General features: G+C 44.7%; 1 protein-coding gene across 1 annotated transcript; it reads left to right on the top strand.

The window, feature by feature from the left end:
- Window positions 1-17,080: 17,080 nt before the first annotated feature.
- On the top strand, window positions 17,081-22,999 carry LOC119285698 (probable serine/threonine-protein kinase At1g54610). The gene is made up of 7 exons (XM_037565027.1): window positions 17,081-17,531; window positions 17,620-17,904; window positions 17,997-18,314; window positions 18,646-18,873; window positions 19,708-19,808; window positions 20,639-20,756; window positions 22,364-22,999. The coding sequence occupies exons 1-7, from the start codon at window positions 17,202-17,204 to the stop codon at window positions 22,646-22,648; spliced, it is 1,665 nt and encodes a 554-aa protein (XP_037420924.1). The 5' UTR covers window positions 17,081-17,201; the 3' UTR covers window positions 22,649-22,999.
- The last annotated feature ends 323 nt before the right edge of the window (window positions 23,000-23,322 follow it).

Genomic DNA, 23,322 nt, shown 5'->3' with positions numbered 1-23,322 from the left:
ACCGATGATGAGCCCAGATTCCGCAAAATGGCTTGAAGCCATGAAATCTGAGATGGGATCCATGTATGAGAATAAAGTATGGACTTTGGTTGACTTGCCCGATGATCGGCAGGCCATAGAGAATAAATGGATCTTCAAGAAGAAGACTGATGTTGACGGTAATGTTACTGTCTACAAAGCTCGACTTGTTGCGAAAGGTTTTCGACAAGTTAAAGGAGTTGACTACGATGAGACCTTCTCACATGTAGCGATGCTTAAGTCCGTCCGAATCATGTTAGCAATTTCCGCACTTATGATTATGAAATTTGGCAAATGGATGTCAAAACTGCATTCCTTAATGGATATCTTAAAGAAGAGTTGTATACGATGCAACCAGAAGGTTTTGTCGATCCAAAAGGTGCTAACAAAGTGTGCAAGCTCCAGCAATCCATTTATGGACTGGCGCAAGCCTCTCGGAGTTGGAACATACGCTTTGATAGTGTGATCAAAGCATATGGTTTTATACAGACTTTTGGAGAAGCTTGTATTTACAAGAAAGTGAGTGGGAGCTCCGTAGCATTTCCGATATTATATGTAGATGACATATTGTTAATCGGAAATTATACTGAATTTCTGAATAGCATAAAAAGGATACTTGAATAAGAATTTTTCAATGAAAGACCTCGGTGAAGCTGCTTATATATTGGGCATCAAGATCTATAGAGATAGACCAAGACACTTAATTGGACTTTCACAAAGCACATACCTTGATAAAGTTTTGAAGAAGTTCAAAATGGATCAGGCAAAGAAACGGTTCTTGCCTGTATTACAAGGTGTGAAGTTGAGTCAGACTCAATGCCCGACCACTCCAGAAGATAGAGACGAAATGAAAGGTGTTCCCTATGCTTCAGCCATAAGCTCTATCATGTATGCAATGTTGTGTACCAGACCTGATGTGTGCATTGCTATAAGTTTAGCAGGGAGGTACCAAAGTAATCGAGGAGTGGATCACTGGACAGTGGTCAAGAACATCCCGAAATACCTGAAAAGGACTGAGGATATGTTTCTCATATATGGAGGTGACAAAGAGCTCGTCGTAAACGGTTACGTCGATGCAGGCTTTGACACTGATCCGGATGACTCTAAGTCACAGACCGGATATGTGTTTTTTATTAAATGGAGGAGCTGTCAGTTGGTGCAGTTCCAAGCAGAGCGTCGTGGCGGGGTCTACGTGTGAAGCGGAATACATAGCTGCTTCAGAAGCAGCAAATGAAGGAGTCTGGATGAAGGAGTTCATATCCGATCTAGGTGTCATACCTAGTGCATCGGGTCCAATGAAAATCTTTTGTGACAATACTGGAGCAATTGCCTTAGCAAAGGAATCCAGATTTCACAAGAGAACCAAGTACATCAAGAGACACTTCAATTCCATCCGCGATCAAGTCAAGGAGGGAGACATAGAGATTTGCAAGATACATACAGATCTGAATGTTGCAGACCCGTTGACTAAGCCTCTCTCACGAGCAAAACATGATCAGCACCAAGACTCCATGGGTGTTAGAATCATTACAATGTAATCTAGATTATTGACTCTAGTGCAAGTGGGAGACTGAAGGAAATATGCCCTAGAGGCAATAATAAAGTTGTTATTTATATTTCCTTATATCATGATAAATGATTATTATTCGTGCTAAAATTGTATTAACCGGAAACTTAGTACATGTGTGACTACATAGACAAACAGAGAGTCACTAGTTTGCCTCTACTTGACTAGCTCGTTGAATCAATGATGGTTATGTTTCCTAACCATAGCCATGAGTTGTCATTTGATTAACGGGATCACATCATTAAAGAATGATGTGATTGACTTGACCCATCCGTTAGCTTAGCACGATGATCGGATGATCGTTCAGTTTGTTGCTATTGCTTTCTCCATAATTATACATGTTTCTATGACTATGAGATCATGCAACTCCCGAATATCGAAGGAACACTTTGTGTGCTACCAAACGTCACAACGTAACTGGGTGATTGATACATCTCCAACGTATCTATAATTTTTGATTGTTCCATGCTATTATATTATCTATTTTGGATGTTAATGGGCTCTATTTTACACTTTCATATTATTTTTGGGACTAACCTATTAACCGGAGGCCCAGCCCAAATTGTTGTTTTTATTTGCCTATTTTAGTGTTTCGCGGAAAAGGAATGTCAAACGGAGTCCAAACGTAATGAATCCTTCGTGGGCGTTATTTTTGGACCAAACGTGATCCAGGAGACTTGGAGTGAACGTCAAGAAACAATCGAGTAGGCCATGAGGCAGGGGGCGCGCCTACCCCCCTGGCGCGCCCTCCACCCTCGTGGGCCCCTCATTGCTCCACCAACCTACTTCTTCCTCCTATATATATCCATATACCCCGCAAACATCCAGGAGCACCACGAAACCCTATTTCCACCGCCGCAACCTTCTGTACCCAAGAGATCCCATCTTGGGGCCTTTTCCGGAGCTCCGCCGGAGAGGGCATTGATCACAGAGGGCCTCTACATCAACTCCATGGCCCCTCCGATGATGTGTGAGTAGTTTACTTCAGACCTTCGGGTCCATAGCTAGTAGCTAGATGGCTTCTTCTCTCTCTTTGGATCTCAATACAAAGTTCTCCTCAATTCTCTTGGAGATCTATTCGATGTAATCTTCTTTTGCGGTGTGTTTGTCGAGATCCTATGAATTGTGGGTTTATGATCAAGTTTATCTATGAACAATATTTGAATCTTCTCTGAATTCTTTTATGTATGATTGGTTTATCTTTTCAAGTCTCTTCGAATTATCAGTTTGGTTTGGCCTACTAGATTGATCTTTCTTGCAATGGGAGAAGTGCTTAGCTTTGTGTTCAATCTTGCGGTGCTCGATCCCAGTGACAGAAAGGGAAACGACACGTATTGTATTGTTGCCATTGAGGATAAAAAGATAGGTTTTACATCATATTGCATGAGTTTATCCCTCTACATCATGTCATCTTGCTTAAGGTGTTACTCTGTTCTTATGAACTTAATACTCTAGATGCATGATGGATAGCGGTCGATGTGTGGAGTAATAGTAGTAGATGCAGGCAGGAGTCGGTCTACTTGTCACAGACGTGATGCCTATATACATGATCATACCTAGATATTCTCATAATTATTCACTTTTCTATCAATTGCTCGACAGTAATTTGTTCACCCACCGTAATACTTATGCTATCTTGAGAGAAGCCACTAGTGAAACCTATGGCCCCCGGGTCTCGTCTCCATCATACAAGTTTCCAATCTATTTTATTTTGCAATCTTTACTTTCAATCTGTATCATAAAAATACCAAAAATATTTATCTTATTATTATTATCTGTATCAGATCTCACTCTTGCAAGTGGTCGTGAAGGGATTGACAACCCCTTTATCACGTTGGTTGCGAGGTTCTTATTTGTTTGTGTAGGTAAGAGGTGACTCGCGCGTGGTCTCCTACTGGATTGATACCTTGGTTCTCAAAAACTGAGGGAAATACTTACGCTGCTTTACTGCATCACCCTTTCCTCTTCAAGGGAAAACCAACACAGTGCTCAAGAGGTAGCAAGAAGGATTTTTGACGCCGTTGACAGGGAGATCTACGCCAAGTCAAGACATACCAAGTACCCATCACAACTCTTATCCTTCGCATTACATTATTTGCCATTTGCCTCTCGTTTCCTCTCCCCCACTTCACCCTTGCCATTTTATTCGCCCTCTTTTCCTTTCGCCCTCTCTTTCCGTTCGCCTCTTTTCCGCTTACTTCATCGTTATGGCTAGTCCTTTATCTACTCCTTTGTCTCCCGAGAATGAAGTTCTTAATTTTAAACAAAGGGAGGGAGAAAATCTAAAAGATGCTTGGTACAGAATTTGCAATGCGCAAAATAGATCTACTAGGAAGCAATCTACTTTTGTTCTTCTTCGCGATTTTTATGTAGGCATCACTCCTTGGAATAGATATATTCTTGATACCATTACCGGAGGAAATTTCTTGGGTAGCCATACTTTTGATTCTTATAATTCTATGATAGATTTGTTTGGCCCACCACCTCTTTTGATTAATGGAACTATTTTAACTTTGGAACACGTGATGCAACAGCTTGAAATTATTGAAAATAAAGTTGCCACCATAGAGTTGATTGAAAATTTGGATAGAAAGATCCATAACCAAATGACCCAATACGGATCTAAGGTAGGATTTGCTCTTAAATTTTTTAAAGAAAAGGAACCTATGGTTAATGAAAAGATAGATTAAGATTTCACTAGAATTGATAAAATTGAGGATATTGTTACCAACCTAGGGTCTACCTTTTCTTCCGTGAAAAATACTCCTTCTAATGCTAAGATTGCCAAATTGATGTATGTTCCTAAAAATAAGGGTGAAACTTCTAGTAGAGGAAGTGCGGACCTCAAATCCATAAGTGTTCACCCCAACTTTCTCACTATCCTTAAGGAACCTTTTTCTACAAATGATTTTCTTGATTTCGTGCCTGGGAGTTTGATAATTAATAAAAAGAAAGAAACTCCTAAGAGTTATAGGTGTATTATTGAAGAGTTTCCTACCAAAGATGGCAATACCTAGATCTATCTTTGCTTTTATGCCTAGCTAGGGGCGTTAAACGATATCGCTTGTTGGGAGGCAACCAAATTTTATTTTTATTCCTTGCTTTTTGCTCCTGTTTAGTAATAAATAATTTATCTAGCCTCTGTTTTCGTTGTGTTTTTTGTGTTTAATTAGTGTTTGTGCCAAGTAGAACAGTTGGGAAGACTTGGGGAAAGTCTTTTTAATCTTGCTGTAAAAAACAGAAACTTTAGTGCTCATGAGAATTGCTGCCAATTTTTATTGGAGAGTGCTATTTAGTTAATTATTTTTGAAGATGATTAATAGATAAATTCCTCACGTGCACCAATTTATTTTAGAATTTTTGGGGTTCCATAAGTTTGCGTTAGTTACAGATTACTACAGATTGTTCTGTTTTTGATAGATTCTGTTTTTCGTGTGTTGTTTGCTTATTTTGATGAATCTATGGCTAGTAATAGAGTTTATAAACCATAGAGAAGTTGGAATACAGTAGGTTTAACACAAATATAAATAAATAATGAGTTAATTACAGTACCTTGAAGTGGTGTTTTGTTTTGTTTCGCTAATGGAGCTCACGAGATTTTCTTTTAAGTTTTGTGTTGTGAAGTTTTCAGGTTTTGGGTAAAGATTTGATGGATTATGGAACAAGGAGTGGCAAGAGCCTAAGCTTGGGGATTCCCAAGGCACCCCAAGGTAAATCCAAGGACACCAAAAAGCCTAAGCTTTGGGATGCCCCGGAAGGCATCCCCTCTTTTGTCTTCGTTCATCGGTAACTTTACTTGGAGCTATATTTTTATTCGCCACATGATATGTGTTTTGCTTGGAGCGTCTTGTATGATTTGAGTCTTTGCTTTTTAGTTTGCCACAATCATCCTTGATGTACAAACCTTTTGAGAGAGACACACATGAATTAGAATTTATTAGAATACTCTATGTGCCTCACTTATATCTTTTGAGCTATATAGTTTTTGCTCTAGTGCTTCATTTATATCTTTTAGAGCACGGCGGTGGTTCTATTTTATAGAAATAATTGATCTCTCATGCTTCACTTATATTATTTTGAGAGTCCTTTAGAACAACATGGCAACTTGCTTTTAGGCATTATAAAAACTTTCATATAAGTGCATTGAATACTAAGAGAAGTTTGATACTTGATGATTGTTTTGAGATATGGAGGTGGTGATATTAGAGTCATGCTAGTTGAGTAGTTGTGAATTTGAGAAATACTTGTGTTGAAGTTTGTGATTCCCGTAGCATGCACGTATGGTGAACCGTTATGTGATGAAGTCAGAGCATGATTTATTTATTGATTGCCTTCCTTATGAGTGGCGGTCGGGGATGAGCGATGGTCTTTTCCTACCAATCTATCCCCCTAGGAGCATGCACGTAGTACTTCCTTTCGATAACTAATAGATTTTTGCAATAAGTATGTGAGTTCTTTATGACTAATGTTGAGTCCATGGATTATACGCACTCTCACCCTTCCACCATTGCTAGCCTCTCTAGTACCGCGCAACTTTCGCCGATACCATAAACCCACCATATACCTTCATCAAAATAGCCACCATACCTACCTATTATGGCATTTCCATAGCCATTTTGAGATATATTTCCATGCAACTTTCCACCATTCCGTTTGTTATGACACGCTTCATCATTGTCATATTGCTTTGCATGATCATGTAGTTGACATCGTATTTGTGGCAAAGTCACCGTTCATAAATTTTTTCATGCATGTCACTCTTGATTCATTGCACATCCCGGTACACTGCCGGAGGCATTCACATAGATTCATATTTTGTTCTAAGTATTGATTTGTAAGTAAAAGAGGTGTGATGATCATCATTATTAGAGCATTGTCCCAGTGAGGAAATGATGATGGAGACTATGTTTCCCCCACAAGTCGGGATGAGACTCCGGACGGAAAAAAGAAAAAAAAAGAGGCCAAAAGTAAAAATAAAGAAGGTCCAAATAAAAAATGAGAGAAAAAGATAGAAGGGACAATGTTACTATCCTTTTTCCACACTTGTGCTTCAAAGTAGCACCATGATCTTCGTGATAGAGAGCCTCCTATGTTGTCACTTTCATAAACTAGTGGGAATTTTACATTATAGTACTTGGCTTGTATATTCCAATGATGGGCTTCCTCAAATTGCCCTAGGTCTTCGTGAGCAAGCAAGTTGAATGCACACCCACTTAGTTTCTTTTGTTGAGCTTTCATACACTTATAGCTCTAGTGCATCCATTGCATGGCAATCCCTACTCACTCACATTGATATCTATTAATGGACATCTCCATAGCTCGTTGATATGCCTAGTTGATGTGAGACTATCTTCTCCTTTTTATCTTCTCCACAATCACCATAGTGTTATATCCATGGCTCACGCTCATATATTGTGTGAAAGTTGAAAAAGTTTGAGAACATCAAAAGTATGAAACAATTGCTTGGTTTGTCATCGGGGGTGTGCATGATTTAATATTTTGTGCGATGAAGATAGAGCATAGCCAGACTATATGATTTTATAGGGATAACTTTCTTTGGCCATGTTATTTTGAGAAGACATGATTGCTTAGTTAGTATACTTGAAGTATTATTATTTCTATGTCAATATTAAAATTTTGTCTTGAATCTTTCGGATCTGAACATTCATGCCACAATAAAGAAAAATTACATTGAGAAATATGTTAGGAGGCATTCCACATCAAAAATTCTGTTTTTATCATTTACCTACTCGAGGACGAGCAGGAATTAAGCTCGGGGATGCTTGATACGTCTCCAACCTATCTATAATTTTTGATTGTTCAATGCTATTATATTATCTGTTTTGGATGTTAATGGGCTTTATTTTACACTTTCATATTATTTTTGGGACTAACCTATTAACCAGAGGCCCAACCCAAATTGCTGTTTTTTTTGCCTATTTTAGTGTTTTGCAGAAAAGGAATATCAAACGGAGTCCAAACGTAATGAAACCTTCAGGAGCGTTATTTTTGGAACAAACGTGATCCAGGAGACTTGGAGTGGACGTCAAGAAACAATCGAGGAGGCCACGAGGCAGGGGGCGTGCCTACCCCCCAGGGTGCGCCCTCCATCCTCGTGGGCCCCTCGTTGCTTCACCGACCTACTTCTTCCTCCTATATATATCCATATACCCCGCAAACATCCAGGAGCACCACGAAACCCTATTTCCACCGCCGCAACCTTCTGTACCCAAGAGATCCCATCTTGGGGCCTTTTTCGGAGCTCCGTCGGAGGGGGCATTGATCACGGAGGGCCTCTACATCAACTCCATGGCCCCTCCGATGATGTGTGAGTAGTTTACTTAAGACCTTTGGGTCCATAGCTAGTAGCTAGATGGCTTCTTATCTCTCTTTGGATCTCAATACAAAGTTCTCCTCGATTCTCTTGGAGATCTATTCGATGTAATCTTCTTTTGCGGTGTGTTTGTCGAGATCCGATGAATTGTAGGTTTATGATCAAGTTTATCTATGAACAATAGTTGAATCTTCTCTGAATTCTTTTATGTATGATTGGTTTATCTTTGCAAGTCTCTTCTAATTATCAGTTTGGTTTGGCCTACTAGATTGATCTTTCTTGCAATGGGAGAAGTGCTTAGCTTTGGGTTCAATCTTGCGGTGCTCGATCCCAGTGATAGAAAGGGAAACGACACGTATTGTTGCCATCAAGGATAAAAAGATGGGGTTTACATCATATTGCATGAGTTTATCCCTCTACATCAGGTCATCTTGCTTAAGGTGTTACTCTGTTCTTATGGACTTAATACTTTAGATGCATGCTGGATAGCAGTCGATGTGTGGAGTAATAGTAGTAGATGCAGGCAGGAGTCGGTCTACTTGTCACAGACGTGATGCCTATATACATGATCATACCTAGATATTCTCATAATTATTCGCTTTTCATGAATTGCTCGCAGTAATTTGTTCATCCACCGTAATACTTATGCTATCTTGAGAGAAGCCACTAGTGAAACCTATGGCCCCCCGGTCTATTCTCCATCATACAAGTTTCCAATCTATTTTATTTTGCAATCTTTACTTTCAATCTATATCATAAAAATACCAAAAAAATTATCTTATTATTATTATCTCTATCAGATCTCACTCTTGCAAGTGGCCGTGAAGGGATTGACAACCCCTTTATCGCGTTGGTTGCGAGGTTCTTATTTGTTTGTGTAGGTACGAGGTGACTCGCGCGTGGTCTCCTACTGGATTGATACCTTGGTTCTCAAAAACTAAGGGAAATACGTACGCTGCTTTACTGCATCACCCTTTCCTCTTCAAGGGAAAACCAACGCAGTGCTCAGGAGGCAGCAGTGATTATAAAGGTGCTCTACACGTGTCTCCGATGGTGTTTGTTGAGTTGGCATGGATCAAGATTAGGATTTGTCACTCCGATTGTCGGAGAGGTATATATGGGCCCTCTCGGTAATGTACATCACAATAAGCCTTGCAAGCAATGTGGCTAATGAGTTAGTTACGTGATGTAGCATTACAGAACGAGTAAAGAGACTTGCCGGTAATGAGATTGAACTAGGTATTGAGATACCGACGATTGAATCTCGGGCAAGTAACATACCGATGACAGAGGGAACAACGTATACCGTTATGCGGTTTGACCGATAAAGATCTTTGTAGAATATGTAGGTGTTTGACACGAGAAAAATCTTATTGCACCCTCGGAGAAGGGAAGATAAGGAGTGTGGATTTCTCTCATGCGCCAGGGAAAAGAATGCGAGCGTGCCAGTGTACCATGGTACACAATGAAAACAAAGAGATGGGAACAATATTTTATTAATCACAAGGATAACAAATACAATTCCCGATATGTGCTTCGGGCCTACTAGCGCGGCCTGCCTGACTATAGCGATTGCGGTCTCTGGTTCCCGGGGCCTCGGAAGGCTCCCGGTTAATTACTCACGCGGGTTGCTTCGCGAGATACCTTCGATTAAGCCGTGTGGTCGTCTTCGTCATCTTCGCTTCGCGTTCTCCATGCATGATGATGATGGTGTGAGTGTATGGTGTGGGCGGCGGCAAAGCCCGTGTCCTCATCGGTACACATGTCGCTCAAAACATGGCTTTGTGCTAGCCATGCCCGCTCTCGCTGTCGCGCCTCGTCGGTCTTGACAGCGTTGATGTAGTCGGTGTTGAAGTTGCATGGGGCCTGCTTGGCTCGGACTTCTTGACGATGTAGCGGCTTCGTCGGGGTATGCAAGGGGTTGCCTTGCGGGATTATTCTTTTATGGAGACCGGCATTGGTGTAAAACTAACGCACGCTCGTATCGGCAATGCCGGTGTGGTTGGCACCTCGTCTTGGCTGGACGTCGAGTTTACGATGGTCCGCCAAGACAAGGGTGCCGCCTCACGGGGCCACAATAAGATGTTGATGAAGTTGCGTCACCTTCCCGCCATCACGCGTCATGTTCAAGGGCTCCGGAACATGGACAACACCATGTGGTGGTGCCTCGTCTCGACTAGACGACAAGTTTATGGAGGTCCTCCAAGACAAGGGCGCCGCCTTACGGGGCCACAATAAGATGTTGGCGAAGTTGCGTCGCCTTCTCTCCATCGCGCGTCATGTTCAAAGGCTCCGGAACATGGACAACGCCATGTGGTGGTGCCTCGTCTCGACTAGATGACGAGTTTACGGAGGTCTGCCAGGACAAGGGCACCGCCTCAGTGGGTCGTGGTAAGATCTTGGTGAAGTCGCATCGCCTTCGCACTGCCGCGCCTTGTCATCTTGGGCTCCGGGTTGCTAATAACATCAAGCGGCACCGTCTTCTCCTCCAGGTCACGGACAACACCGTGTAGCACCATCTTCTTCTCTGTGTTGCGAGCTTCATGTTGCAGGCAGCACCAGGGTGTGCTCGTCTTCGTGACTTCGGGTCGTGGGCTCCGTCTCGACGAGGTAGACATTGGAGGTGTCGTGCCGCGACTCCACGCCTCTGTCGTCCATCCTCCGCGGCACGCGGCAACATCCCCGCGAGCTCCATGCCTTCGGGGTCCAGTTTGATAATGTTGGCGATGGACGTCGTCTTGGCGAACTCCAGGCCGCCATCCACTGCGGCATGGTGGCGGCATCCTCGCGAGCTCCACACCTTCATCCTCCTTGGCACCGTCTTGATGAAGAAGACGACGGGGCTCCGTGTCACCATGGCACCGGCTCGATGAAGAAAACGGCGGGCATCGTCCTAGCGAGCTTTGTGTCGCCATTAACCGTGGCATGAAGGTGGCGTCTTCGCGAGCTCCACGCCTCCATCCTCCATGGCACTGGCTTGATGAGGTTGACATTGGTGTCGTCTTGACGAGCTTCGCGCCGCCATTCCCCGCTACATGTCGGCGGCCTCCTCGGGAGCTCCACGCCTCCGTCCTCCTGCTCCAGCATGACGAAGTAGATGGTGGGCGACGTCCTTGCGAAGTCCATGCCACAATCCTCCGCGACACCGGGTTGATGAAGAAAATGACGAGTGTCGTCTTGGCGAGCTCTGTGTCGCCATCCTCCGTAGCACCATCTTGACGATTGGTGCCATCCTGGCGAGTTCCACGCCTCCGTCCTCTGGCACCGGCTTGATGATGTAGACGACAGTCCTGGCGGTGTCGATGTAGTCTCCTAGTATGGCGGCACCGTTCACCGTTTTCATATTGCATCTCGTACGAGAAGAGTGCCACATCATCTGCGGCCACCAACGCATGGTACGAGAAGAGCGCCAAATCATCCGCAGCCTTCTCCGCTGGTCGTGTCGTCCGTCATCCCCGTCACCTGATACATGAAAAAAAAGTACGTACCAAAAAGAAGACATGCGTTAGCTTCTTCAACCGGTTGCGGCCATCGCGGGCTCTTCTCGGGTGTTTGGCCAGATGTGTCTGCTGGTGCCTCCCCTTTGCGCCCGTGCTGCCGCCACTGCGTCCGCTGCCTCCAAGGGCGCGTCGCTGCGTGGGTTTGGCCGGCTGGGTTCCTGTGCTTGGGTGCCCTTCTCTTCTTCCTCCCCTCCCGTGACTGCTTTGGTTGGCTAGCTTATATAGGTTGCGGTGTTGGACGGGTAGGGTTGCACCGTCCCAATATTTCCTTTGCACTGTCTTAATATTTCCTTCTATTGTTTCTCTTGACGTCCAAGTCTGTACATATAAAAGGAAATGATCAACCCGATACATACCATGTTAGTTGGCGCGTGCCTTTTTTTATGTGGTCCTGTGGTCGGTTGCATCCGTTTCCAATTCTTGATGACTTGTCAAATATATGTACATAGATTGCTCACGTGCGCCCATCATATGTCTATGGATATATCGGGTATTCGGAGAAGTATGTGTGTGCACGCTCACCAGCCAGCCATAGATACCCAAATATGTACCTATATGATCAGAGGCTGAGCCAGGATTTATCGAAGCCTGGGGCTAAAGCTAAACCACTATAAATAACGCCAAATATCACAACCTAAAGGAAATAAAATGTCAAATACTCTACGTGCCAATGCATTCTTACCGATATAAAAAACCCAAAGAGGCAGATCTAATAAATCACGACCGCCAAATCAGGTCAATCCAACGACCTAGGCTGCTTCAATGTCGAGCGCTCAACACGTTTAGCGTGTAGTTAATTTTATGCCAAATATAGTATTAATCACATAATAACACGCAAATAATATTCCACTAATATCCGCATGCACTTAATATACTTTTAAATTGACGTGCATTGCACGTAGACATTTACTAGTGTTAGAAGTACACCACACATTCAGATTAAGAATAGAATATGAATTTCTTATTACCATAAGAGCCAATTTAATAAATATCTCATCAATATAACAAAGTGCATCATTACGAACAGTCGTACCAAATTAGTGAAGGCTTGTCTCATTTGAGGCCGTCGTTTCTTCACAAGCAATAATAGGAACCGGAGCTGTAAACATAAAGTTGAGTATTTAAAATCAAGAACTAGACATAGACACGTCATTGTTCATATGAAATTTTGGGAAGCAAGAAATATTATACCATGATCACGAAAAACTCTCCAAGTCCTCTTCATCTTGGATTTCTATTTCCCCCTGTTAACAAAGAACGATGGAATAAAATTGACTAAAGCAATACAATTTAACATCACCAATTCATTGATTTCAGCTGATAAAAAGGAACTAGGGAGAAATATTAGATGATTCGACATACCTAGGTATTTAGCATTACCTTTTCAATCCGGTGTGGATCACAGGAGATGAGGCATGGAGAGTGCTTTATTCAAACGATGCGATAGATCCGTTGTTCCGAGCGCCGGCCGCCTGGGCGATCGTCTGCTGGAGTCAAGCAGTGGAGAGAGTTGACGGCGCGGCATGAGACTTTTCGGTCGATCTACCGAGACGAAGCTTGAGGATCGGAGCGATCTTGCATCGTGGCTGCTGGCGATTCTTTGGAGCAATCTTGGCGCTAGCAATTTTTGAAGCGATCGTCCAAACTGGTGGGCTGAGGCCTGGGGCTGGGCCTCTACAAGTATACTAATATATGAGAAAATTCCTGCTGGGTAGCCTACTAGATGGGCCACGCCTGGGCCACGCCTGGGGCTATGGGCCCAGTTGCCCTAGGCCTAGTTCCGATGTATGCATACGAACGGGGTATTCGGATATGTAACGCGAGCTTGCCGGTTTTCAAATATGTAAGTACATAAGTGTGTGCGTGTGTATATATGTATTCTAAGCTAGCTATATATGTCTAGACTAAAATACAAAATGGCCAGGACGTGTGTGTGTGCATGCACACGTGGTAGTTGCACCATGATTTCATGCGTGCATAGCATGTATGCAAAAGTGTCTGCATGTGCCATGCAATGGTATTTTGCCTTTGCATCAAAACTTCTCTTTGTACGTGTAACCTGCATGAAAGCTCATCAATAAAAAAATTATTTTATGCAACAATGCACAAAATCTCGTCGAACAGTAGGAGCCAATATGAGCATTCAGGTTCTGCTATTAGTTATTGACCGGAGACATGTCTCGGTCATGTCTACATAGTTCTCGAACCCGTAGGGTCCGCACGCTTAATGTTCGGTGACGATCGGTATTATGAGTTTATGTGTTTTGATGTACCGAAGATAGTTCGGAGTCCCGAATTTGATCACAAACATGACGAGGAGTCTTGGAATGGTCGAGACATAAAGATCGATATATTGGAAGCCTATATTTAGACATCGGAATGGTTCCGAATGGTTCGTGCATTTTTCCAGAGTACCGGAAGGTTACCGGAACCCCCGGGGAGTATATGGGCCTTATTGGGCCTTAGTGGAATAGAGGAGAGGGAAGGGAAAAGAGGAAGGCGCACCCCCAAGCCCAATCCGAATTGGGAAGGGGGCCGGGCCCCCTTTCCTTCCTCCCTCTCTCCTCCTTCCTTCCTCTCCTACTCCTACTTGGAGGGGGGAATCCTACTCCCGGAGGGAGTATGACTCCCCTAGGGCACGCCATAGAGAGGGCCGGCCCTTCCCCTCCTCCACTCCTTTATATACGGGGGAGGGAGCACCTCATAGACACATAAGTTGATCATTAATCTTTTAGCCGTGTGCGGTGCCCCCTCCATCATAATCCACCTCGGTTATATCGTAGCGGTGTTTAGGCGAAGCCCTGTTCCGGTAGCAACATCATCACCGTCATCACGCCGTCGAACTAAAGAAACTCTCCTTCGAAGCTCTACTGGATCGTGAGTTCGCGGGACGTCATCGAGCCGAATGTGTGCAGATCGCAGAGGTGTCGTACCTTCGGTGCTACATCGGTCGATCGTGAAGACGTACGACTACATCAACCACGTTGTCATAACACTTCCGCTTACGGTCTACGAGGGTACGTAGACGATACTCTCCCCTCTCGTTGCTATGCATCACCATGATCTTGTGTGTGCGTAGAAATTTTTTAGCCAACACTTTCTACCTGTCTATACAAGTAAGCCAGTGTCGTCGAACCCCAACTCCATTTGCTATCGAAGACGGTCAACGCCTTTAGCCACATCCATGGAGCATTCTTGCATGTGCCATCAGCAAACATAGTCCTGGATATAACGTACCACATGTAGACACGAGCGTATGTCTTGACCTCGTCCTCATTAGCATCCTCGTGGCAAGTACCAAAGTTCCATGCAATCTAGGTGAAAGGAGCACCGGCTGCGACTCTTTCCTTCTTCTTGTCTTCTGCTTCTGGTTTCCGAGGCTCCGGAGGAACCATACCGATAAAGGCATGCATCTGCTCGTGCCACCCATCAGAATCGGTGCTCATACATAGATGATTCCCCTTGATAGAAAGACCGGTGTCGGCGTTCTGGGAACGGGGGTCCCCAGACTTGCCTGTCTGTGGCCCACGGCGTGGCTAAGCCAGCAGGCCGTACGGCCCATCTTCACCAACAAAGCATCCAAGACCCTCGCGAGGGTCCAAGCCTCGCGAGGCGGACGACGCAAGACCTCCTCTGGAGTATCCTAGCCAGGCAGGCTCACAAGGAGCGGAGATATTAAGGCGGGGCAAACCTCACGAGGCCCTCGTGACGTGAGCCATGACGCACGACACCAGGCGGGCGCCAGCGCGCGCAGCGTCCTTGTTTCCTCTTTGGTGCTAAGGAGGCCAGCGCAGGCGAAGAGTACCGAGGCATCAGGCAAAGGTTGCTATATCGGTGCAACGAGACCAAGACCAGGAGGACGGCAAGACGGAGGTCATCGTGGAGCCTAAGACAGCGTCACCACCAGAGCTTTTCGCAGGCAAAGACCACTTTTGTCAGGATAGCTTGTACTAGCTGTCCCCCTCCAAATTGGCCCGCCGTTGTTGGCTCCCTTCCCGCTCAATATTTGGGAAGAGGACCAGGGCCTATATAAGTAGAGCTAGCCACCATAGTAGGGGCATCTCATCTTAACTTGATCCAACCCGATCGAGAGCCTACTCACAAGAACACCTCAACCTCAGGAGGTTGTTCTTCCCTTGTACTGTTCATCATCATCCCTAGAGGCAATCCACCACCGCCACACTGGAGTAGGGTATTACACCACAACGGTGGCCCGAACCAGTATAAACCTTGTGTCTTTCTGTGTTGCGAGTTCGTCGAGTTCGTCCGCGAGATCTTAGCGAGCTAGGGCGTAGATCGGTAGGAAGGAAAGACTTCGCGCGCACCCTAGTGTTCGAACCTTAAGGGTTTGCCGGAACCCCACATCCGACAACCGACGATCATAGCAATATCCCGAAGCGTCACGGGCATCTCCCTGGTCCGAAGATGGAAACTGCGTGTCTCCGGCCTCCAACGACCAGTAAGCGCGGTGATTGTTACATCATTGAGGGGTGGCGTCGACCGGCTGACCAAATGAATGAAAGGGAGGAGTCTTGTCGCCCTTACATACGGTGTGTATCGCTCATCATAGCGCACCCCCCATGGTTGACCCCGTGAGACCGAATCTTTAGAGGTTGAAGCTCCTACAAACAAGCAAATCAGAAAATTACACATGAGGCATTTGTGTTTAAAATAAACACGAAATTCATAATACCGGCCACTTTCATTATTACCCGCTGTTGCACCGACATAGCGTACGACCGGTGTTGATGGTCTCAGTGATCATCGAGAAGCCAAACTATTCTAACAATTTCAAACAAAGCATTCTTGTCAACACGATTATCTTTTCAATACAAATAAACTAAAGTAGGCCTACTATATGCAAGATTCAAAGTATATGTATCCAAAACATTCTTATCAATACGAATATAATTTCAATACAAATAAACTAAACTATGCCTACTTATGCAAGATTCAATACAAATATCTTTTCCATAGAAATAACATGTCAACCTATGTATGTAAAGCATATATTTTCAATAAACTAAACTAAAATAGGGTTGCAAAATAATAAAAATCATCTACAATTAGGTATCTAATGCATGCAAGATTCTAATCTAATCAACCAAGAGTTTTCCAAATTTTCAAAATAGCATATATTTTATGGATAGAAAGAAGGGGATTGGAGGAGAATACCTTCTAGGATGGATTGGTGAAGAAATCCATGAACCAAATCGTTAGATCTGAAGGATTTTGGAAGAGGGGATTGAGAGGGGGAGAGGAGGAAGCCGCCGACGCCGCTGCTTCTGTAACTTCTAACTGAACGAATGAATGAGGTGGGATGGAGTGGGGGAGGGAAAGCGGGCGGCTGCCTCTAAGTCAGAGTGCAATGCCTAGGGCTACGCGCTGCACATTATGTATGTCACCTAGCTCTGAGGCGTTGCACTGCTGGGTGCGGGCCCAGTGGCTGTCACGCTGGACAGAGGTGCAACGCTCCAAAGCTAGGCGCTGCACCGTAGGGTATGGCGCATGCGTGTCGGACGCCACTCAAAAAGGTCAGCTGAGTGAAATAATTTTAGAAGCAGTTTATTTTGTGAATTGATTGCGTCCACAAGTCAAAATTGTTAAATTTGTATGGAAGGCAGCCATCAGCATCGGAGATTCGGAGTGAGTCAAACCCTTCTCCACAGTCCAACCTCCAGCGTCGCTCGCCCCCCTCCCTACCTCACTCACTCGCGCCGCCCACTCCACTCGGCCCATGCGCTGCCGCTGCCGCCGCCGCCGCCGTCGGTGACCGACCCCCATGGGCTGCGTCCACGGCCGCCCCTCCGCCGTTCCTACTCCCGACCGCCCGCCTCCCGAGCCGAAGCCCGAGCAGGCGCCGCCGCAAGAGGGCGACAAGGGCGACCAGCCTGCCCCAGTCCCGGCCCCGACCGATAAGCCCGCCAGGAAGGAGAGGCGGTCCCGGTCGTCGCGCTCGGTGGCCGAGGCCCGCCTCGGCGGCAGCTTTGGCAACAGGGCACGCGGGGAGCAGGTCGCCGCCGGCTGGCCCGCCTGGCTCTCCGCCGTCGCGGGCGAGGCCATCGACGGCTGGACCCCGCGTCGCGCCGACTCTTTCGAGAAGATCGACAAGGTACGCGCGCCCCTTCCCCAGGCCCGGTTCCTTTTGCATTTAGCAGCCGCCATTGGGTATGAAGAAAGCTTGCGCCTTTTGGGGGCAGATCGGGCAGGGCACGTACAGCAATGTGTACAAGGCGCGGGATACCGTGAGCGGCAAGATCGTGGCGCTCAAGAAGGTGCGCTTCGACAACCTCGAGCCCGAGAGCGTTCGCTTCATGGCCCGCGAGATCCTCATCCTCCGCCGCCTCGACCACCCCAGCGTCATCAAGATCGATGGCCTCGTCACCTCTCGCATGTCCTGCAGCCTCTACCTCGTCTTCGAGTACATGGAGCACGACCTCGCCGGGCTGGTCGCCAGCCCGGATATTAAGTTCACCGAGCCACAGGTCTCCAAGATCCCAATGCTGCTGCCTCTGGTGCCCCTGTGACACCGTGCAATGAAATGTGAGCCTAATCGACGTGTCTTGCTCACCTGCAGGTTAAGTGCTATATGAACCAGCTGTTGTCGGGGCTGGAGCACTGCCATGACCGCGGGGTGCTGCACCGTGATATTAAGGGGTCGAATCTGCTTTTGGATAACAATGGCATGTTGAAGATTGCAGATTTTGGTCTGGCGTCATTCTTTGATCCGAGTCATAAGCAACCGATGACAAGCAGGGTTGTGACACTATGGTACCGCCCACCAGAGTTGCTTTTGGGCGCGACCGATTATGGGGTGGGCGTGGACCTATGGAGCGCGGGGTGTATACTCGCCGAGTTGTTGGCTGGGAGGCCTATTATGCCAGGCCGAACTGAGGTTAGCAATAATATACCCAACTCCTTGAAATGCCTCTATATCTTGTTTGTGGCATATAATTCCTATGTAACCAAGTCATGTCACTACATCAGCGTAGACATTGGTGAAATCAGTGAACACGTGATGTGGCCAGAGACACATTGATCTGCCTTGGAATCTTCTTTCTTGCTGCATGTTTTGTGTGTTTAAGCATTCATGTGTCAGCTTAGTTTAGCATGATCTCACACTATTTATACACAGCTGTTCCGACTTCAGACTGACCAATCCAGTGAACAGGTACTGCTTTTATCTTCCCATGTATCATTTTGTTAACCATGCCTGCCACTTTCAGGTGGAACAGCTGCACAAAATTTTTAAGCTGTGTGGCTCCCCCACAGAAGAATATTGGAAAAAGTCGAAGTTGCCTCATGCAACGATATTTAAGCCTCAGCAGCCATACAAAAGACGAATAATGGATACATTCAAAGATTTTCCACAATCCGCACTGCGGTTGATTGAAACACTACTTGCAATTGATCCAGCTGATCGTTTGACAGCGTCCTCTGCATTAAGAAGTGATGTAAGCTAGCTATGAACTCTTACTATCCTGTCCTAGTAACTTAAAATTCTATATTTATTTTGAAGTCATTGTCTTTTTATAAACGCAATATTTATTGATTTAGGCAACCTGAATGCCATACAGAATTATGTATGCATGCTAACAATAGCTAAATGTTCCTGTTGTAAACTACTCCCTCTGTCCCATAATATAAGAACATTTTTGACACTACACTAGTGTAAAAAACGCTCTTATATTACAGAACGGAGGGAGTAGTTGAAAACATAATATTTCCGTTAGAGTATATTTTTTTAGTCGGTAGCTGTTGGTGTAGATTTAGGTTTGAGATGACAACCGGACAAGCAGATTGCACTTTTAGCCCGTGTGAATAATTGACATTCTATTCATACTGAAATAACCAGTTTATTCTGGAACCTGACGAACACTCACATGGTTAGTAGCATGATAGTCTCATTTGGACCATGGGTCTTATCACAACCGAACACACCATTTGTTTTGTGCGTCCATAGTCCATATTGTCTAAAATCCCAGATTGCACTCTCAAAGCTTCACTGTTGGTGTCACATTGATGTGTGGCTGTAAATTAGTCAACTTTTGAAAGAGCATTGAAGAACCTTCCTGTCCCACCAGATATGACCACCGTTGTAATCTAGGTTAGTGCAGCCATTCTGGAGATTCTACTTGTATATCTGTGGATGATCAAAGTCTCAATTTTGCCTTCAGTTTCGTATTTTTGATTTTCGAATAATATATAAAATTGGAGAATGTGTTAACCATATGTGTTGATTATATAGGACTATTTTACTAAACAATTCTTAATTGCTGTTCACACAGTTCTTTACCACTGAACCTTATGCATGCAAACCATCGAGTCTCCCAAAATATGCCCCAAGCAAAGAAATGGATGCAAAGCAAAGAGATGAAGAAGCCAGACGGTTTGTCACCTTGGCACTCATTTTGTTAGCTATGTTATTTTTTTGTGTTATGCTTTGTCCCTTGGCATCTCTTTGTCGGTGGTGTTCATATGCCATATGTTTTGGCCTTTCAACATATTTTTGCATATATAAAGTTCTTAGTTCATGATGCTAGTACAGGATCATTTGCTTGATAAAATAGAATATTTTCTCTGCTGGCAAACTCCGTTTATTACTATATTAGTGCTTAGTGAACTGTTGAAGGAACAAACTTCGATTCATAGGTATTATGTATTGCATGTACGTCTGAATAGTTCAATAGTCTCTTGGCTCTTGGGCGTGTTGGAAGTTAGTATTCTGGTTACTATTATAGCTTAGTATGTGGGTCCCTCATTCCCCCGGTAGCCTTGTTTGCCTGGTCTATGGCCGGCCCTGGTGGCAAAATAAAATGTAGGAGTAAAAAATACTCCCTCTGTCTTAAAATGTAAGACGTGTCAAAAAATGTCTTACATTTTGAGACAGAGGGAGTAGTTCTTACCCAGTAGATTGTTGCACTACAATTACTAATAAAGGTTAAAAATTTAAGAGCATACTCCTATTTGTTCTTAAATTAGTACGTATTATTTGTTATGCCAAGCTTCCAGATTTATGTGGATATGCTATGTAGACTTCATTGTTGGGTCAAAAGCCAATTAATATCGCATTCCCAATCAATTCTATGAAGTCTTGAGTCATCAAATCCCCCCTTTATGCAAATAACCAAATTTCCTTGAAGCTACGTTCCCTGTTCATGGTCTCATATGAGTTGAGCGCTTGAATGCTGCCTTACTTATTCATGGCATGATCAACAGTTCAAGAGCTGCTGGCGGTAGACCTAATGGTGATGGAACTAGCAAGGCAAGGACACGTGACCGGCCTAGGGGAGCTCCAGCTCCAGAGGCAAATGCTGAGCTTCAAGTAAATATTGATGTATGTTCAATGAACTTGCTTCCTCACTAACTCCGAATTATTTTATATTTGTTTCTATGAGCTAGTTTTCTTTGGAACTTAGTTGTCTAAGTTAGGTCTGAGTTGCCTACTGAGCTGAGGTGGTGGCATCACTCGTTTGGTCCCAGTTCTTCACATGAGCAATAAGCCAATTTTATTCCCTCGTCCTAAGTATATGAGCTGTAGTTTTCATGATGAACCTCTTACTGGGAATGGAGAGAATTCCTTATTTGGCCCTTCCTTAAAATTTGCTTGTCTTTTTGGCCCAAAACAAAAATTTCTTCCCTTTTTGACACTTAAACTTCATTTTGTTCCCTCAGTGACATTTCCGTCTATTTTTGCCACTCACGGTGTTAAGTGTGACGTCCAAAGACCATTTTGCCCCTACTGCACTATGTGACTATCCCGGATATCTAAGTAAAAAAGAAATCAGTTCACCAATTTTTTAAAGATGTCCACAGATATTTTGCATATATATGTTTCAATATTTTTTTCCTTAGCTAAACTGATCTGTGCGTACAAAAGCCATAGAAATCATCTGCAGAACTTGTATTATCATATCTATATCATCTTTACAACATTGGTTAGTTTATCACGTTCCAAAGTATATTACACATACTACTAACTCTTCTAGCTAACACGTTTAAAACTAGTACAGTACGCATAGTATCCAAACAAGTATACTAGTACACCGCCCGCACCGGCAGCTATACACCAGCACACGGCAGGCAGACATGGACGAAGAGAACACTTAGTGCTGATCACGAGCAGCCGGACAGGCGGACACCACACACACAGCCCGGTAGTTGAGAACGACAGCAGCCAGCCACGCGCACAGCCGTAGGCGCCGGCTAGGCGCTCACCGGACTGAGGCAGTCGTCGCTGCTGGTCGTCCAGTCCTTGCAACTACTACCTCTACCTCCTCTCTCATATAGCAAGTTGTACGCATCGCTAAAGTAGTTTCTCCGATCTATTTTTCTGTCATCGAATTTACGTACGAGAGTTTCCGCCGAGAAAGCCGTGCGATTTCATCAAGAGACAGTTGTACGCGTACGCGCGTGCAACCCCAGGCGTTCACTTGTACGCGTAAGTGCGTGTGCTACTGCTACGTTGCTAGGAAATTAATCAAGCTCCGCTTACAAGAATCAATCAACCTGGCTGTGTGTTTGTTTAAGGCTAACTTTGCACGTATGCGTACCAGCTTCTCGGGGATTTATTCTATCGATCTAAAACCAACACCAAAGCCGAGGATCCCTCACCCTCTGCTCTGCCAACTCCAGCAACAGCATTGACTCGGGGTGGGGAACCGGGACAGAAGTTCGGTCATAGCGCTTTCTTCCTTTTTATCAGTAAGCTAAAGCAGGGGTAAAAAAGACTCTTTAGGTTGCACTTGACGGTGTTAGTGGCCAAAACTAACGAAAATGTCATTGAGGGAACAAAATGAAGTTTGGATGTCAAAAAGAGAATAATTTTTTTTACCAGGGCCAAAAGGGGAAGCAGATTTTAAGAAAAGGCCAAATAAGGAATTCTCTCATTGGGGGGTACCGTGCTCTCGTAATGCTGCTAACTCGTGTCTATTCTTCTTACAGAAAAGGAGGATAGTAAGTCATGCAAATGCGAAAAGCAAGAGTGAAAAGTTTCCTCCCCCGCATCAGGATGGTGCAGTTGGTTTCCCTTTGGGTTCTTCAAATCAAATGGACCCACTGTATGAACCCCCAGACCCAACTTCCTTCAGCACTGTGTTTTCTCATGAGAAAAGCTCCGTGCCTACTTGGTCTGGACCATTGGTCAATTCTTCCGCAGTTGGGAACCAAAAGTGGAAACACAAGTCCAGCCGCTCATCAAAACAACTGTCCACTGCCCGTGCTCGGTAAGTTGCCGATAAGTGGTACTTTTAGAGAAAACGAGTGTCCACTCCGCGCACAATGTTTGGCAAACAAGGCGTGTGATGATAAATTAATTTGTCGCTTCATGACTTATTTTGGTGCACTTTTTTCTCGTGGAATATCATTGTATAGACTGGGGAAGGAACTCAAGTAATTACTTGTGTACATTAGGTTCTCCTTTTTCTGTTCTTATAAGCAGGTGCATTTGATGTTGGATTCATTTGGGTGGAAGCTTAGATCTCAAGCATTTCAGGACATCCACTCCCATTGTAACACTTTTTTTTTTACAGTTGAACCTATATGATCATTTCTCATCAATTCCAGTTGTAATTTTGAACTTGTGGTACTTGCAATGTTCCAGTTTAATCTAGCCAGGAAGCTAGGACATCTGATACCAAAGTCTTCTCAATTTATTTGGCCGGTGACAAAGTGCCAATCTGAACTATGCCTGCAAGTTGTCGTGTTCTGTGTTGTTTATATAACATACGCTGATGCAATTCCAGTCATAAAATGGATGAATATAGGGAAACTCTTACCATCACCCGGCGGATCGCAGCGGCGCGTCTGCCACCTCCCCTGTGTTACACGTGTCCAAGTGAGAGCCCGCACTCGAGCGCGCTTTTGTAACAAGAGCTATGTTTCTGAAACATGTGTAATGTTGC

Source organism: Triticum dicoccoides, chromosome 4A (assembly GCF_002162155.2).
Source record: "Triticum dicoccoides isolate Atlit2015 ecotype Zavitan chromosome 4A, WEW_v2.0, whole genome shotgun sequence".
Lineage (NCBI taxonomy): Eukaryota > Viridiplantae > Streptophyta > Magnoliopsida > Poales > Poaceae > Triticum > Triticum dicoccoides.
The sequence above is the reverse complement of the archived record's forward strand: the minus strand, read 5'-3'. Positions and strand labels throughout refer to the sequence as shown.

Coding starts and splice junctions, on each gene's coding strand:
- LOC119285698 (XM_037565027.1), top strand. CDS start 17,202: ATGGGCTGCGTCCACGGCCGCCCCTCCGCCGTTCCTACTCCCGACCGC. Junction 17,905..17,996: donor TTAAGTTCACCGAGCCACAG/GTCTCCAAGATC, acceptor GCTCACCTGCAG/GTTAAGTGCTATATGAACCA. Junction 18,874..19,707: donor CCTCTGCATTAAGAAGTGAT/GTAAGCTAGCTA, acceptor CTGTTCACACAG/TTCTTTACCACTGAACCTTA.